Source organism: Myiozetetes cayanensis, unplaced genomic scaffold (genome assembly GCF_022539395.1).
Source record: "Myiozetetes cayanensis isolate MyiCay16 unplaced genomic scaffold, myiCay2020 scf1, whole genome shotgun sequence".
In the NCBI taxonomy this organism is placed as follows: Eukaryota; Metazoa; Chordata; class Aves; order Passeriformes; family Tyrannidae; genus Myiozetetes; species Myiozetetes cayanensis.
In genome coordinates, this window is record NW_026086604.1 from 103,628,554 (window position 1) to 103,642,032 (window position 13,479).

General features: G+C 38.8%; 1 protein-coding gene across 1 annotated transcript in view; it reads left to right on the top strand.

Annotated features, from left to right (window-relative positions):
• The window catches only part of ELMO1 (engulfment and cell motility 1), a 312,368-nt gene that overhangs the window by 109,647 nt on the left and 189,242 nt on the right, over positions 1 to 13,479 (top strand). The window contains exons 10-13 of the mRNA XM_050308939.1: positions 6,247 to 6,398; positions 7,284 to 7,362; positions 10,962 to 11,012; positions 12,422 to 12,544. Of these exons, the coding sequence (XP_050164896.1) occupies positions 6,247 to 6,398; positions 7,284 to 7,362; positions 10,962 to 11,012; positions 12,422 to 12,544 (405 nt within the window). The remainder of the gene's footprint in view (positions 1 to 6,246; positions 6,399 to 7,283; positions 7,363 to 10,961; positions 11,013 to 12,421; positions 12,545 to 13,479) is intronic.

Consider the following 13,479-nt stretch of genomic DNA (forward strand, 5'->3'; position numbering starts at 1 on the left):
GGCTAGGACCCAAAAGTTATTCTGTGCCACCTCATGTTATTTTCTGGGTCAGGGTGATGTAGAGGCAGTTCGCATATTGCCTGTTTCCGCGTGGTGAGCATTCGCATGTGAATTGTTTACCTCTCCTACATCCTCTTTTATTAATATTGTTGCTGTTGCTGTTCTTTTTCTTATTTTCTTGCTGTTTCCAGTAAATTGTTCTTATCTCAGCTTATGACACTTACCTTTTGTGCCTCCAGTTCTCCTCTCCAGCCCATCAGAGGAGGGGGGAAAGATGGAGGATGGGGGAGTGAGTGAGCAGCAGTGTGGTTTGGAGAGTCTCAGTGGGAGCACTAAATTAGGGAATGCCATTTGTAAACCTAATTTGGTGCCCAGTGTGGGGCACGAAGGATTAAGATAACATTAGATCTGACTGGAGGAGGATGGAAACAGATTTGATGTAAGCATTTGTTGTGTAAGGTCCAGAGCCACTGGTCACAATACTGCTTGATCTGTTCATGTGGTTGAAGTATCTAACCCTGTATATATTTCCAGATATATACACTATTTGCCCATCTGGATGCTCTTTTTCAGAGAGGGGAGAGGGATCAGGATTTCTTTTTTTTGCTGTACTATGTGTTAGCAGTTTATGATACGATAAAATCAAGGGCAATGAGGATCATTTTGGATATATGTTCAATGTTGCTCTGCTGCCCTTGCCTTGGGTGCTACCTCTGTGAGTGCATTAATAATTGTACTCAGCCTGTAGGGAGAACAGGGAAGGATGATCTTTTCCAGCTTTTCACCCATTTTTTCTCCTTCAGGCTTGTTACAACAGCTTTTGAGAATTTTGAATTTCCTCTGGATCTTAAGGAAAACATGCTATTGTTGCTAATCTATCATGTCTCCTCAGTATGGTCCACACCAATTTTAGAGTTACAAAATAGATTTTAAAGAGGGTCTTCCGAGATCTGCCATGAAGATGGATAGTCATGAGTGTCATGGAATGTGGGAGAAAATGGCCCAGCTTTTGATGACTGTTCTGCTCCAATGGTTTGGAAGTTCACCACTGAACAACTATAGGACCTTGAAAAAGTGGCATAATATTTGAATTTGAATGAAAAATGCTGTGGCAGTTCCAGGGAGGCTCAAAGTTATACAATGTGCTGGGCCCTTGCTGTTGTTTACTGGATACTACTCAGTACTAGACAGCACCCTCAGGGGGAAGAGAGGGAAAGCAAAGCAGGCACCATGGCCACTCAAACTGCAGCTGAACCAGAGGAACAATCCATGCTGGTAGCAATTGTCCCTATACAGAAGAAGAAATTCAAGACCAAATCAGTTCACATAGTGAGGGATAAGGAGGGAGCAGAGCCCTCAGAACAGGAGGGAGAGGCAGGGCCAGAGATAATCACCTGGTCCCTATGCTCAGGTAAGTTGTGAGATATGTGAAAAGATTTCAGCCTCCAGTAGGGTGAGCCTCTACTGACCTGGCTGCTCTAATGCTGGGATATAGCTGCCCATGGTATGAAACTAGATGGTAGTACAGCAAAGCAACTGGGATTCCTGTCCTGTGATGTGGGCATTGACAAGGGGACTGGAAAGAGGACAGAAACGCTCAGCCTCTGGAGGTGACTCCAGAGCATGTCAAGCACGAGGGAAAGGTAGTCTCTCAAGGGTGATCTAGTAGTGTGCCCAAGCAGGTAGAACACCATGGAGAAAGGTGTCCAGTACCTGAGGGAATTATCTGTGCTGGAGGTAAACTATAAGGATTCAAATAATGAGCAGTCCCCTGTAGATCCAGATGAGGTTCAGTGTACACAATCCATGTGACAGAAGTTTGTACAGAGTGCACCATCACTGTACACCAACTCATTGGCAATAATGTCAGTGAAAGGAGAACAAACAGTGCTTCAGATGACCAGATGACTCTGGCAATATGAAAGATCATCTCTTTTACTCCCTACTGACTTGTGTCTCATCTGGGGAAAGACTGTCCACGACTGAGGACAGATTTGAAAGACTCAAGCAAGTTAGAGAGGAAGTGCCACATCAGACCGACAAGAGTATAAGGCACTGGTGCAAAATAGATCCTGATACCATCAAGATACATAGGGGCAGAATCTATCTCCATTGATTCTCCATGTGAGAATAGTTTGTAATGTTTAATTATATAATACTAGTTGCTGAATAACATTGCCACTGTATGCCACTAACATGGACAATGAGTATGGACTGCCCCAGGTACACCAGTCATGAGCTCCTGATGCAACTTGCAACCAGCTGACAGCACACCAGCCCTCCTGCCCTGGAAAACAGCTGGGATGGAAAGAACCCACAATCATGAACTAAATGAACTCAACAGATGTCTTGGAGGGGTGGTCATTGACTATGACTATGAAATAATACCCGTGCGTGTGTCTGTATAGATAAATACTTATAATAGAGGTATAAATACATAAACTTTATATATAAATATGTAAACATATATTTATAGATACATAAACTCCATAAATTTTTATAAACATATATAATATCTATAACTATATTATATATATGTATAGTTGGAAGATGCAGGATTTGGACATGACATAAATGATATAGAATGAGGGGTGGATAATGTCCTCGTTCTGGCTAGGACAGAGTTAATTTTAGCAGTAGCCAGAAGGGGGTATGGCTGGACTCGGAGATTGTCCTGTACCACCTCACATCGATGCCAGGGATGGGGCAAGGGGTCCTTTCGAGGTCAGGATAACATGGAGGTGATTCATATGTTGCCAGTTTCTGCATGGTGAACATTCACGTGTGAATTGTTCACCTCTTTTGTACACCCTGTTATTAACATTGTTGCTGTTACTGTTCTTCTTCTTATTTCCTTGCTGTACCCAGTGAAATGTTCTTATCTCACCCCATGATGTTCACCTTTTATGCCTCCAATTCTCCTTTCCAGCCTACACCAGGGAATGGGAAGGGGAGGAGTGAGTGGTGCATGGTTTGGGGTGTTTCAGTGTGAAATACCATTCCTAAACCATGACAAAATACACTATACAAATTTGTTACCACATTTTTAGTTCCTACAAGAGGAGAAATAAAGTTTGTAGTATTGGTTGAGATAGTTAAAAAAAAAACCCTCTTAGAATTATTTATATAATAGCTGTTTCATAAGTGTGTGATGCAGAGTCTTAACAATGATGGATTTTTATTCTGCTTTCTAAAATGTATTGTGCAGGAAAATGGGGTGGCAGCTGGGAAAGTATTGTTGTGTGTCGCAGCTGTCACGTCCTGTAGTCAAGTGCAACTCTAGTGCCTTACTTTAGAATGATATGCACCTTTTAAAATTTTACTGTGCATTGGAACTTAACAGAGAACAAAACATAGACAGATTTTTATGTACATTTCTGACAACAAAATAGTCCAGGCAAATAACTAATGAATATACATAATGAAAATCAGATCTGTTTCCTTCACTGTTCTTTCCCTATGTAGTTTTTATTCCTGACATGTTTTTTTTGTTTATTATTATTATTATTATTTTATTATTATTATTTTATTTTAATTTTTGAATACTCTTCTGTGCTTTAAGTAATACTGAACTGGTGAAGAGAAATCAGATGATGTAGTTTAGTTTGCTGTAAGTTTCTCATCTACCCTCAGTTTACATGTTTAGCTCCTATTTAATCAGATCATTGGAGCTGAATGTGTAAAGAAATTCTGATTCCTAAGTTCCCTTGAAATTGGTAGCAAGTTAAGCACCCAGACATTTCCTTTGTATGTGGCTATATATGTCCCAATAGGACTATGCAGTTATTAAGGTTACAGGTATTTTGCTGAAGAAATAGTTTTATCCTTAATGAGAGACACCTATATGAGAGGATTATTTTTGAATGTTGAAAACCCTCTCTGTGTGGAGTGCTCAATAAGCAGAAAAACAGGAAATAGCACAAATTTGAACTCCTGTTCATTCCTGTCTCTTCTCAAGAAGGGTGTCTTTTTTTTCCTACATCCAGAACTTCAAGTGTGGTAATAGAATTTCTTTTTGATGTAATTTTGCTCCCTCTGGAACTTGCATGCCTTATTTTTCAGGGTAGACAAGCCTATTATTTCTGGCCAGACTTCATGCTTCAGCAAGGTGGTTATGAATATATATAGCTTGACATGCAAGTTACCCAGCAGATGTTTTGCATCTATGTTCAGTGTGATACGTCTTTTTTTAAACACACAAGGCAGCTTCATACCTTGTGTTACTGTTTATGAGTAGCAGAGGTTATGGTCCAAGGTCAGAAGGATAAATAAGGCTAAGGCAGCCTTGCTTAGGCTGAGGTTCCAGTTATCTATACTGTTACATTTCTGCAGCACCTCATATGAATATGTTATATCCCAGTGAAGCATTAACACTGACACTTGGAGGAGCTGCTGCACCAAGAATAACTTGTATGTGTCAGGGCTTCTGAAGAGGTGACAAAAGTCTGGCAAGTTGGGGCACAGTCTGGACATATTGTATTCCATTGATTCATGGATGCCTGATAACTGAGGCATCCAGGGTGCATTTGGTTGAACGTGTGAGCAGTGCAGAGTTGCTCTGTGTATACATTGTCCCTATCGTAGGCCCTGTGGACATCTGGCAGCTCTGGCTGCAATGCATCAAAACACACCTGGATTACCATTAAGAGAGGTAGGGTAGTACAGTGCTTCTGAGATACAGCTTGTTACTCTAAACAGCACATTGTATTTCATATCCTAATGTAAATATTAGTTGGGCTTAGGACTTGATGGCAGCAATACTCAAAGTCCGGAGTAGGAAAAAGCTAATGGAGTTGCTTCTTTCCTCCTGTTCTCCATGCATGCATGGGTTGGTTCTTCACAGAAAATAAAGTCAGTGTATATTCTCTGAACTGAGCTACATTTGGAGTAGTGTGTTCCTGTTGTGGTAACACAAAATAAGTAGCAGAACAAACAGCAGTGCTGTAACAGATTAGAAGAATCTGTCCCACCTTCATTGTTGTCTCCAGACAAAGTTGCAGAAAGGATGTTTTGCTCCTTCAGTGCTACGTAAAAGTCACAAGTGCAAAACAATACCATTGTCCACATGTCAGCATTTAACTGTGAATTTTACAGGATAGCTTTTCCAAGCCTAGAATATATCTTTCTTCCTCCTAAAGGAAAACAATGCCTAGATCTGAGCAAGCATCCAGAATCGGAAACAGTAAAACCACATTAGCAGCTTGTAGCACGAATACTGAAGAGGCGTGTGCTCCGTATTTTCTGGAAGAAATGTATCAAACTTGAGATAGGGCCACTGTAGACTGTTATTTGGCTGTAAAGAGCAAATAATCGTGGTCAGAGCACATTTCTTTTGTCTGTCTCTGCTTTCTTGGGTACCTTTCGTCTTGACAATGCTGGTATCATTTCATTCAGAGAAAACCCAGGCAGTTCTTGCTTCCTGCATCAGTAGAAGGCAGGTTTCTTCCCAGGAAGCCAGGTACATGGACTTGGCAGCATATGGAAGAACACATGTTACCACATCTTACTGCGCAGCTGTGTTGGCTCTGCAGATGAGTGTGCAGCATGTCATTGCCACACTGCAAAATAGCAGAGGTCAGACCTGGTTTTAATTAATGTGCCATTTTTTGGTGGCAGCTTGCAATAAAAGTGAAGGTTATTAATGCAAGGCTGGACTCTAGACAGAGTTATAGAACTGGTTGTCCTGATAAATGATCACCCACAGAGTTTTAATTTGTAACCTGGAAAGAGCTTTCAGCATTGTTGGTAACAGCAAGGGGGAAAAAAGGACATATTTATCTAGAGTGTGTTTTGCCAGAAAGCTAGATCTAAATTTCTCTTTTGAAACATTTTCCTTAAGCCTAGATATTTGTTTAGACAAAACTAGCTACACAGGTTTCTGCTCTAGAGAATGAGAGGTAGTCTCCTTGTCCTTTCCTAAGTTTTCCACACAAAAAACCGTAATTGTTCTATTTCTTTCATGTTGATTTACCACGTTCATAATGTAGTGGTAAAGCATACACTTCAGTCACATGAATACTGACATAAATCAGTGGTGATTTGTGCCTGCTGAAGAACCTGTGGCACTATGTCCTTTGATGCTATATGCACTTCCTTGTTGACTGTTTTTAGGTATTTGCTGATACTTAGTATGTGGATAGGATTACTTTTTTCTAATGCCTTTCTGAGGCACGTCCACAGTTTTCTTTCTTATCTTCTCCTGTGTTCATGACAAGATGTAAATTCTCTAAATGATTGTATTTGCAGATAGCAAGCTATGTGAACAAATTTGCCTCAGACATCTCTATCTTGCAACGGTCGCTAGCAATCCTGGAATCGATGGTGCTCAATAGCCATGACCTGTACCAGAAGGTAGCGCAGGAGATCACAATTGGGCAGCTAATTCCACATCTGCAGGGGTGAGTGTATTCAGCTGCCACTTGATATGGTGGATTAATTTTTTTTTTCCTCAGAATGAGCACAGCATTTGGAAAAAGCAGTGGTATAAAGACTGGCAACCTCTTTTATGATTCCTGTGTCCGCTACAAGTGATTGGATAACTGATAACCAGCTTTCTGGAGTTGCTTGGTCATTAGGAGGTTTTTTTTGGTGTTTAAATTTTTTTTTCAATGAGCTGTATGTGTAGTTGGAAGTAGGGAATGAAGAGAAGAGCACCCTACAGTAATGAAATACTTTATACCATCAGCATGCAGATGGGGTTGTTTTGCTTGTCAGCCTCTGGGAAGTGTGTAAGACAAAAATTGCTTACTTTCTCCTGAAGGTATATTTGAAAAGGGAGGGACTTTTTCTTAAATAGTAATATGCAGTGGTTGAATGGATGGAAACTGCCTCTTGTAGCATAGGCAAGTGTATGGGAGCATGTGCATAGCATATAGTTAAGCTTGTCTCCTAGCTGGGACATTTTTACCTCTCCTGAAAAGCTTTTAATACCAGCAGGTTCATCTCCAGAACCTTTTAAGGGAAGATTCCTCTTTCTACCTCTAGATATTGAGCATCTGGCAGAAGCTGATTGTTGTTCTACTACTATGGTCAGTGGAGAGTCGATGACAGTTCAACAGGGTTGTACATTCCACCTTCCTTGAATGCCGAGTCTCACTCTGGTGCATCTTGTCTCTCTTAGTAATAAAGGCAACCTGGTCATGACCTAATTTTATTACCTAACTTGCATGGTTAACATGAATTGCAAACAGTTCCTCCAATTCTACCTCCAGCTGGAAGATCAGTGTCTACAGCTCATGTGCATTCATGTTCTTCTCTAATGTTTATGACATTGTTCCAAACAGGACAGACCAAGAAATCCAGACGTATACCATTGCGGTAATAAATGCACTCTTCCTTAAAGCACCAGATGACAAGAGGCAGGTGAGTTGTTGGGTTTTGTGTACCTATGTATCTGTAGGGAAGTAAGTGTTTCATATTCTTACCTGCAATTGTCTCAGTCACACTTTTCTTGCAGTTAATTCAGACTGAAGCTTGATCAGTTATTTCACGTTGGTATATCGTTCATTTTAATGGAGCTACCTCCATCTTGCACTAGTATTAGTAGGGATTAAGCGTTCTTCCATGCTTTTGTAGTTCCCTGTAACCTCATTTGAACCATATTGACTGTGGCTGACTGTAGTATTTATTGTACTGAACTCTTTGCCAGCACAGCTTGTAAAACCAGGCTATTTTTTGGTAGGATGTTTTTCCCCCAGATTTTTTATTTAAAAGTGTGTTCCTTTTGGAAACTGAAATATCTTGCCATGTAAGCATTTCATGGCTTTTAGAATGTGCTATTTTAAGTCAGCTTTAGTGCCAGATATCAGAAGTCTCAAAAGGAAAGATTGCTAGTTACTGTTAAATGAGGATGGAATGTGAAGTGTTATGAAATAGTGAAGTTTTATCCGTCTTTATAAAGTTGTTAGCCTGTGTCAAAACAGATTTAGTCATTTATTTATTTAACATTTCTGTCACCAATGGAACAGCGATGATAATTCTTGTAGTGACATACTGTTACTGCCTAGAACAAGTTCACTGAGAGTTGCTGATCAGTTCTGACAAGGACTTTCCTGATATTTATTTACATTTTTAAATGCTGGAGCCTTTAAGCAAACATCAAAGCCCTTATGAGGTTTTTTGTTGTTTTGTTTTGTTTTGTTTTTCTTAAAAATATTTTTAACATTGTGAAAGGGGAAAGTAAATCCATGGTTTACCCCTCCTCCTTTTTCCCCTTCTTTCTCCAGTACAGGCTTCGGTGATTAAGGGAAGAAGGCACTTAATAAACAAAAATTGGAGTAAAACCTTTCTTTCAATTTTGGCAAAAACCTATGATAGATGCTTGTAAGAAAACCAAATATTTTGCTTTTTACATTTGTGAATAGTTGCCGCTGCTTATGTTTCTGTGAAAAGTATGCTTTGGTCATATTTAAAGTTAAGAGACAATGTCAGATGTAGATAAGACTTCACTATTAGTCAGTAGGCATGTGTTCCTTGAACAACAGTACCACAGGGTGTTGCCAGCATTGCCAACTGTATTTTTACCAAGAGTGTAACCATCTAGTGAGGCCGGCAATAAGCCAGGCAGACTTCACCTGTAGTACCTGCTGCTGTGACACAAAAGTGTTAGTCACGGAGTTTATGATCACCAGAAGATAATGATCTAGTTTGACTTGAAGGCTAATAGCTCTGGCACTTGCAGAAAATTTTCTTCAGCCTTTAATAACTTATAGTAAGTAGTCTCTGTTAGGCTTCTTTTTGTATCTGTCTTGTGGTTAATTAGTAAACCATGTAATGAAGAAGGTAGGTGTCCATTGGCTTCAAAATAGCATTAACTGATGGTGTTTATTGAATTCTGTCTTTCTGAGACAATGTACTGAGGTGACGCAGTCTCACATAATTATCTGATGATGGGCACTCTAAAGTTAAGGTTCAGTACTCATCACTAATATGGTTAGAAGAGAGAAATTGCACTAAAACTCTTATGACTCCAGGAGCCTTGGCACCCTCTCTGCTGCTGTCTTACAGGGACTGGCATAATATGGATGACTGCACTGCAATTAAGGAAAAGATTTAAATTGGCACTGCTATATGAATTATTTCACCTCCTTTTTTTTTAATTTTTTTTTTATTTTTATTTTCCCCTCTCCCTGTCTGTAATTCAAAAAGCCAAGGGGTCCAAAGTTGGTGTTTTTTTTTTTTTTAGTGAGGACTCCCTGGTTGCTTTGCTTCTTCTGCCACTGTTGAGGACCAAATTATCTAGAAAAACCTAGGTTATTTAAAAAAAAACAACCACAAAAACCACAACAAAAAAGGTCTTTCGGAAAAGAGATGGGAGTTTGAGTATTGAAATGGTAGTATATATGTTTGAAAGACTTTTTTGGCAATTATCTGTATTTTTGCAGAGACGTTGCTATGGAAAATGAGATGGCAAATTTTGTCAGATAATTCTTCTCATCTCTTAGTACGATACTTATATTAGAAGAGGCAGCTCATTAGCTGCTAATGACTACATGGCCTTTGCAGACACAAAGTTGATTATGATGCAGTAATTGGTTTTGTGAATGCTTGTTGTTCCTATCAGTTTTTAGTCCGCTGACAAAAAACAATATCTCAACAACATCTTTTTAAATTACAGGTATAAGAAAAAAGTGACAATTTGATAATCCTCTCCAAAAAGTAAAAGGATATATTTCCTTTTTTTTATTTCTTTGCCTTGAATGCAGAAAATACTATCTCCTATTCTTTACCTGTTCATCTTTTGACAGTGGGTATATAGTTTGACAAAACCAGCCAGTCTGTTCCACCTAATACGAAGCATATTATGTGTCTGGCACTCCCTCTGCAGCCCAGTTGAGCATTTCCGAAAGAGATGGAACCATCTGTGTCATCCATTCCTTTGCTGTTACATGCAATTGAAACCTGCTTAGCTTAAAATTTAAAGTTGAGTTTCTCTTTAGTCACTTCTTTCTTCCTTATTACACCCTTGTTCTGTTGCAGCACCCTTTGTTACAAAGAAAACAGTTCAACACCTGTGGCTGCCTCCCGTCTCACAACTTGAATTATTTTCTTTTTGCAAGCAAATTCTCACCCTAACACTTGCTTAATTTACACTGTTTCTGCAGGCATGTTTCAGCAATCCAGTTCTCTGTGTGTTTTATATAACAGCCTTAGTTTTCCAATTTTCTAGTCTCTTTTTTGTTATATAGAAGTAACCAGTATGTACTCTATATTACTCTTCAGTTCTCATAAAGTTCAGCAGGAATTTTTTTTAAAAAATTCATTTCTCCTGAACATGACCGATATTTTTTATATGGTGCCAACTGCACAGAATTACAGTGCATCCTAAGAATTTCCTTAAGCATATGTTAACACTGATTTCAGACAGGTCTAGAAAGAGAAGTTAATTTAAAGCAAAATTCCAATTTTGGAATGTGGACCAATGTCAACATTGCTACTAAAATACAGGGGAGAAGTATTTTTTGTTATAATGAAACAATACAGAGTTGTAGGCTGATTTATTGAGTGAAAGGTACAGCACTTAACTTTTCAGCAGCCAAAATATTATTTTAAATAAGCATGTGATTTGACATCTTGTTTTAAAATCCTGGCTGACTTCCAATCCATGCTTCTGTCTGTATTGTTTATGGGGAAAGACTGTGCTTGAACAAGGGTGTAAACACTCTGTTGAACCCACAGAGGGTCTCCTCTGAAGTCTTTCACTGCTGGTTTTGGATTGTCAAGGTCCTCAGTTTGTGTCGTACTTTTAACTTTTTTGTCCCTTTTTTCATAGTAGAGTAATCTGAGTTTATGATGCCCCGAAAAAGGCATACTGTCATTTAGATGATGACTAATGACTGTTATTTATAAATAACACTACAGAATCATAAGACCTTTGCAAATCAGTGTGTTCTTCTAGGTATGACACTAAAATACCTGCTTCTGGCTAATTTTTTTATTTTTATCTTTTTTTACTAAACCAGGAAATGGCAAACATTTTGGCACAAAAGCAGCTTCGTTCCATCATTTTAACTGTAAGTATACAGTTTTCAAAATTACTGATCACTAGAAGAGAGAAAAGGTGACTCAAGTTTTGGTGTTCATAGCTGTAGCATAGAAGATATAGATTCGATTGTTGAGTGGGTTCAGAACTGCTTTTTAGAAGAGTTCTTTTCCCCTTCAAATAAATTATGGTTTCTTCATGAAAATATAATACTGAATACCTTGGCATTTTGGGGACCTGCTGATTATTCTGTCTCGATATAAAGTTGCCCACAACTTGTCATGGCTTGCACAACAGAAGCATGAAGTAGATTTAATGAATATAGTATAGAAGACCTGCTCCTGCTATCAATTTTGCCTTTGACCTTAGAGTAGATTACATCTTCAAGGGAACGAGAGAAAGTGTTCTTTCTTGGTGCACAACAAACCAAACAACAAACAATCCCTCGCACCTTCTCATTCACTGTCATAATTTCAGTGATGTGTACACCCCCCCCCCCGAATTTATTTCAGAAGGAATGGTTTTACACTGTTTGAGTTCATTTGTAATAATGTAATAATGTAATAATTTGAGGGAATTTGTAATAATCACATGGAGAATATTCTTAGATGTTTATTTATTGTCATGAAATGCTCCAGTGCCTTTTGGCAGACAGATTCCTTTGTTCTCTGGAACTGTACAGTATCAGTTGATGTATCCACCTCCTACTTGATGACTCTTTCCTTATGTACTTTGCTCTGTTTAGTGACCTGGGCCTGTTTCCCATTTAAGAACAACTTGGTGTTTTTGGCACACCAGAGATTTCTAAATAGTCCATCAGTTTTGTGTTTGCTTCTGAATGGGATAATTCTGCACCTATGGGGCATTGTATGCTAATATATTTCTAAGCAGTTTTCCTCATACTGAATGGAGTTGTGTGGTAGAGGCAGGATTGTGGTGTGATGTTGACTGCCTGTTGAGCCCTGTCAAATGACTGCATTCTCTGTCTGTGTTTACAGCCTGAATACTTGTCTGCTCAGACAGCTACTCTCTTAAATATTTTCTTAATATACTCTCTTAAAAAAACCCAAACAAACAAACAAACGAAAAACCACAGAGCTCCAACACTCTTGGTATGGAATTAATTTTTCTTTGAAGGGACTTCTCAGCACTGTTTTTTTTTAATGCCACTTCTCAGTATATGCACAGACCCTATCTAGTGTGAAGTCCTGTCCCTTAAATATGTTTAAGTTGCTTATACAGTATGTAAATCAGCAGTGCTAGTCCTGGTTTGATTGTCTGTGGGGTTTTTTTGTGTTTTGTTTTCCTTTTTTTCCTTTTCTGGAGCATACATGCACTATTGCATAGCAAACACATACTGAAAGAAATAGAAACACCTGACTGCACCCAAGGCAATTTTCTTGTAAAATGATATTCACCAATGTCTCTCTTTCTTTGCAGCATGTTATCAGGTCACAGAGGGCCATCAATAATGAAATGGCACACCAGCTTTATGTTCTGCAAGTACTTACCTTTAATCTTCTGGAAGACAGAATGATGACAAAAATGGATCCACAAGATCAGGTAAGCATCTGGCATGATCTAGTCTTAGCAGGAAGCAGACAATTGTTCATTGATGTACCTAAAGCTCTTTACAAAGGAGAAAAAACACTTCTAGGAACACTTACATACGTCATTCATTTTCTCTCTCTGTGAAGTTGGGTTATGTTTTTTTGGTTGTGATAATAATAATAATAATGGCCAGTCTTCGCGAGCGAAGATCCGGGGAAGGTCTTTCCACCTTCCAGCCTGTGATAAGATGTACTGGCTATTGCATTCATTGTGCCAAAGGAGAACAAAATGACCAGGCCATTCTCCTTGGCAGGTTGTTCCAATTTTGTGAGAATACAATTTTATGTCTTCCTGAGCAGAAACTCTGAGCTCCAGTCCAGCATTTGTTTCCTTTGTGTGCTTCTCAGAAGCAACAGAGATGTATGGTCCTTCCTAAAAGTACTTCTGTAGAGCTAAATTGAGTGTTTAAATAAAAACTATCTGGCATGCTAGATTTGAAGTTAATTTTGTGTAACAATAAACTCCATTTTTCATACTGGGAACCTATATGGTAGTTGTTCATTAGTTTATTGCTTCTGTGTCCAAACACTGGCTTTAATATAGTTCACTGTGCAAAAAGAGACACTTAATCCCCTAAGAGGTTCAAGAGATTTAAATATAGAGTCAGTGAGCCATATGGAAGATGTGTTTCATTTGTTTATTTTTTGTGGCCTTTTTTAGGCCCTGTACACAGAAGAACTTGATTTCATTTTTAAGAGGAAGTTATGTTAAGAGTTGCTGATAATTTGGAGAAGAAAAGGTGGGACAGATAGATAGTTTTAACATAAGTAACATCATGCTGTAGGTTTTTATCTTTCCTGTTTCTTAAATTCGAGGAAGGAAAGTTGGGTTTTGGGAATGTTCATGCGGTCAACTAGCACATATCTCCATAGAGAGTGACTAACACA